The sequence below is a fragment of the Monoraphidium neglectum genome (assembly GCF_000611645.1).
Source record: "Monoraphidium neglectum strain SAG 48.87 unplaced genomic scaffold scaffold04004, whole genome shotgun sequence".
NCBI lineage: Eukaryota > Viridiplantae > Chlorophyta > Chlorophyceae > Sphaeropleales > Selenastraceae > Monoraphidium > Monoraphidium neglectum.
In genome coordinates, this window is record NW_014009625.1 from 1,276 (window position 1) to 5,639 (window position 4,364).

The following is a 4,364-nucleotide window of genomic DNA, read 5'->3' on the forward strand; positions in this document are numbered from 1 at the left end:
CCGCTGCTGCCGCCGCTGCTGTTTGCTCCGCTACCGCCTGTGACAATCATGTACTTTCCCAGGATGGCGGCTGTGTGGTTCTCCCTGGGCTCTGGCGCGGCGCCGGTGGGGGTCACCTTGCTCCAGGTCATTCGCTCCACCTGTGTGTGTGCGTGTGCGTGCGTGTGCGCGCGTGTGGAGGGGGGGGGGTGGGTGTGGGGGGCCGAAGCGCATGCATGCAGCTGTGTGCGTGTGCACATGTGTGCATTAGCACACTCATCGCGGACGAGGTGGACGATGAGAAAGCCGGCTCGGTGCGCAGGGACTAGAGTCGGTCCGCCGGCTGGTGCATGTCCTTGCCCTTGGCTCCTTGCTCAACGCCCCTTGTCAGCGGCCGGGGCCACGCCTGTCCTCGCTGACGTTCTTAGCCCTTCATAGGCACACTCATGAGTAATCGGCCATGCATGAGTGATCGCCCAAGCATGAGTCATCGCCCACCTCCAGGTAGTGAACGTCCCCCAGCAGCTGGCTACCGTCGTGCCCGCCAAACAAGTACAGCCGACGCCCGTCGTCCGTCGCGCACAGCGTTGCCCCTGGCGATCGCGCGCCGCGAAAGAGAGGGGGGGACATGGAGAGGCAGAAATGTAAATGCAAAAAACATATTATGTTGATTTTGCATGCGCCCCGAGCCCTGCCACGACGTCGGAAGGGGCCTTGACCAGCAGGAGGACGCCGTCGGCCCCCGCATGCAACCCAGACCCCTGCATCATCATGACCGCGCACCGCCCCGCCCGCTTGCGCGCCTTTCCGCGGCGCCGGCGCGGCGCCAAACGTCGCGTGCTGCGCCCACTGCATGGAGTCTGTGTCCAGCGACCACAGGTCCCCCAGCAGCAGCCCCTCGCCAGTCATGCCGCCAAACACATACACGCGCTCCCGCACGCACGCCGCCGCGTGCGACAGCCGCGCCGTCGGCTCCTGCGCGGCCGCGCCGGCGGCGCCGGCAGGGGGCCGGGCGGCGGCGGGCGCCCAGCGGAGGGTGTCCGCCGCGAGGACGGAGGCGGAGGAGGAGGCCTCCTCGCCGCGCAGCCCAAACAGCACCTGCGGCGGGGGCGAGGCGAATTAGCGGCGGAGCGGCATGGCGGCAATGCGGCGGTCTTTTTGCAGCATGCGCTGCCGTGGATTCTGCCGCTTCCCTGAGAGCCGCCATCGCCATCTCAACATATATGTTGTCAGCTGCAACACAGGCCCCCGCCCCCGAGGTTGCTGCCAGCCGGCGCAGCCCACCACGAGGCGGCGGCCGATGCTAGTGGCCGTGTGGCCATGCATCCCCGCGTCCCGCCGCGCGCCCTCCGGCCGCTCCCACTGCAGGCTGTCCAGGCTCAGCGCCGCCACGTCCCGCCCCGCGTCGTCGTGGGTGCGCGAGTGGCCGCCCATCAGCACCAGCTGCTTGCCGCCTGCGGGGCCGGCCAACCCGTGCGCGCGCGTGTGCGCATGAGCGCGAGCGCGCAGCCTCGGGCGCGGCCTGGACGGGCGGGCAGTGCACACAGGTGGCCGCGTGCTGCAAGCGGCACCTGGCCGCCGCTACCCCTGACTGTGACCAACACAGGCAACCGCTCGCCAGATCCCAAATCGCAGCCCAACACCAAAACAACAGCAGGCCGCCCGTTGCTCTGCCAAGGATCCCGCGGCCGCACCTGGCAGGGGTGTCAGAGTGTTGGCCTCGCGGTCGGCCGGCACGTCGCCCCGCAGCCGCATGTGGCTCGTCTGCAGCAGCCACGGCTCGTTGAACAGAAGCTTCAGCTGCGTGGTCCCGGCGCACTTGAGGGTCAGCTCCTCTATCTGAGACCTGCATCAGCGGCGCGTGCGCGCGCGTGAATGCATGCGCAACACAGTTCAGCCGGCAGGCGGAATCCAGGCGCGACAGCAGCGCGCGTAGTGTCGGTGCACAAAGGGGTCAGTGGCCGTGGGGCTGCTGCCCCGCGGCCACCATCAAGCCCTGAAACCCTGCCAGCGACAAACCCCTGCCGCACCGCCACTCTGCCGCATGCCAGCCGCAGCTCTCACGCGATCCACCCGCCCCCGAAATCGGCCGCGCACTCTGCCTTGGCAATCGCCTCGTTCTTGACCTCGACCTGGCCCCGCGCCACCTTCAGCTCCCGGTCCAGCTTCTCTATGGCGCCGTGCTGCCGCTTCACGGTCTGCTCCAGGGTGTCCCGGTCCGTCAGCATCGAGGCCGCGTCCTCCACGCGCGACTGCAGCATGGAGTTGTCACCCTACGTACGAGCATGCACGTGCATGCGTGCGTGTGCGTGTTTGCGTGCTTGGGCCGGCGCTCGCATGCACTATACATATGTTGCCCAATGCCGTGCACAATCATGTCTCTGGAGACAAGTGCCCAGCATTGGGTGTGCAAGTGTGGGGCGGGGCTTGGCCGGTCCGCGGCAGCACAGTTGTCCCTGAATACATGCTGCCACCATCACCGTATCCCCCGCCTGTCGCCACGCCCTGGCCCTCAGAGCCCAGGTCAGCCCACTTTGAGCTTCCCGATGTCCTCGTTGCACTGCCCCAGGTCGGCCCTCACGCGCTCCAGCTGCCCCGCCAGCTCGCCGCACCGCGCCTCTGCCGCCTTGACCTGCTCCTCGCGGTGCTCCAGGATGTCAGCCTGGTCAGAGTGTGCGTGTGTGTGAGTGTGTGTGTGGGCATGTGTGCGTGCGTGCATGCATGCGTGTGTGCATACGTGTGTGTGTGTGTGTGTTTGCTTGTGTTGGGTTGTGTTTACGAGAGTGTGTGTGTGTGTGTGTCCGCGCATTAGCTCGTGCGTGAGCGTGTGCGCGTGCATGGGTGCATGTGTGTGTGTGTGGGGGGGGGGTGAATGTGTGTGCATTTGCATGCATGCATGGGGTGGGAGGAGATGCAGGAATTTCTGTTCCGCAGGGTGGAGAGCAGCAGCAACACTTGGTAAGTCAGCCGCCCAGCTTCAAGGAGCCTCAGCTGCCTTCCTCGCTGCCGCTGCGCACGCTCTGCACCCCCAAGAGCCGAGCATGTGGGGCTGTGTGCAGCCGTGATCCAGGGGAGCTGCTGCTCACGTAGTCGCGCGTCGCGCTGATGATGCGCTGCCTGAAGCGCTCCACCTCCTGCAGCAGCCGCTCGTTCTCCAGGCGCGCCTGCCGCAAGGGCACGCGTGCGGACACGAACACTTACATGGGTCGGCATGCTGCTCCCACAAATGCTGGCATGCTGTTTCGCATTGAGATTGGCGTTGAAACACTGCATGCGCACAATGCACCGCAGTTGCATGCAGCATGCCAGCCCCATGCGTGCCCTGCTCTACGATACACACACACGCACACAACCGGAAGCACACACACACACACACACACACACACACACACACACACACACAAACACACACACCGTGTGTGGTCACGCAGCCTGTGCATGCGCTGCGCCCCGCGTGCGCGCCTCGCCTGCTTCAGCTTGTCTGTGAGCATTGCCAGCGCAAGCTCCTGGTCCTGCTTGAACCCTTCCAGCACAGCAAGTTCCCCTCGAAGCCGGTCCCTGCACATGGTACACACGTTTGATGTGGCTCCATGCCGTGTCCTGGCCATGGATACTGCTTGTCTAGAGTTTGTTCGCGCCAGGTGCACACACGGCTGCGCGCTGTTAGCACACAGTTTCAGTGCACAACGAGCACCGGAGCGGCGAGGCAACGGCGGCGACGCCAGCCCTGACGGCAATCCAGCTTACGCTCACTCTGGAGAACCTTCATCTTTCTTTTTCGCGTTCTTGTCCTCCTGCTTCGGCGGCATACTTTGCGCTCGGCCTCGTTGCGAGATCGCCCAGGTTTGACCGCGCCGTACTTATAGCTTATACAAAACTGTGATATGTGTGGCATGAACCACCTTGATAAGCACAGAACCGCGCACGTCTCCAATTTGATCTGGGTCGCCCCATGAGTCATGGCCACCATCACAACAGGTGCGGTAGACCCCAGCTGCCGCGGAGCGGCCCAGCCCAGCAGGCAGTTGTGCAGGCTGTGATGCTCTAGCCTCCACTCTTGAGGCAAACTATGAAGGCCAGTTGAGATTGTGGAGCACTTTGCCTTGGGTGGCTTGTGCTGCTGTGTCGCTCAAAGATTTCCCTCCCAGTGGGATGGGGGGTCCAATCTGGTCAGTCAAGCTCGAATTTGCTATGAGCAAGACACGGGGGGCAGTCACGCAACAGTGGTCAAGGCACGGTGGGTGGCATACAAGAGGGGCAGCCGTCCAACCCGCAAGACGCGCTCGTAGGGAAGCCCTGCGTCGTGGCTGCGTCCGTGCGGCTGGGCAGCGGCCGCGTGGTGCCGGTGGCTCGTTTAGTGACTGAGTCGGCTGCCCATGACAGTC

General features: G+C 64.8%; 1 protein-coding gene across 1 annotated transcript in view; it reads right to left on the reverse strand.

Annotated features, from left to right (window-relative positions):
• Positions 1-3,192, reverse strand: part of MNEG_13724 (hypothetical protein) — a gene marked incomplete at both ends in the record, with an annotated part of 4,244 nt that extends 1,052 nt beyond the window's left edge. Inside the window, 7 exons of the mRNA XM_014037804.1 lie at positions 763-1,077; positions 1,264-1,433; positions 1,674-1,825; positions 2,044-2,252; positions 2,513-2,641; positions 3,066-3,143; positions 3,181-3,192. Coding sequence (XP_013893258.1) covers positions 763-1,077; positions 1,264-1,433; positions 1,674-1,825; positions 2,044-2,252; positions 2,513-2,641; positions 3,066-3,143; positions 3,181-3,192 — 1,065 coding nt within the window. The remainder of the gene's footprint in view (positions 1-762; positions 1,078-1,263; positions 1,434-1,673; positions 1,826-2,043; positions 2,253-2,512; positions 2,642-3,065; positions 3,144-3,180) is intronic.
• Positions 3,193-4,364: the final 1,172 nt, after the last annotated feature.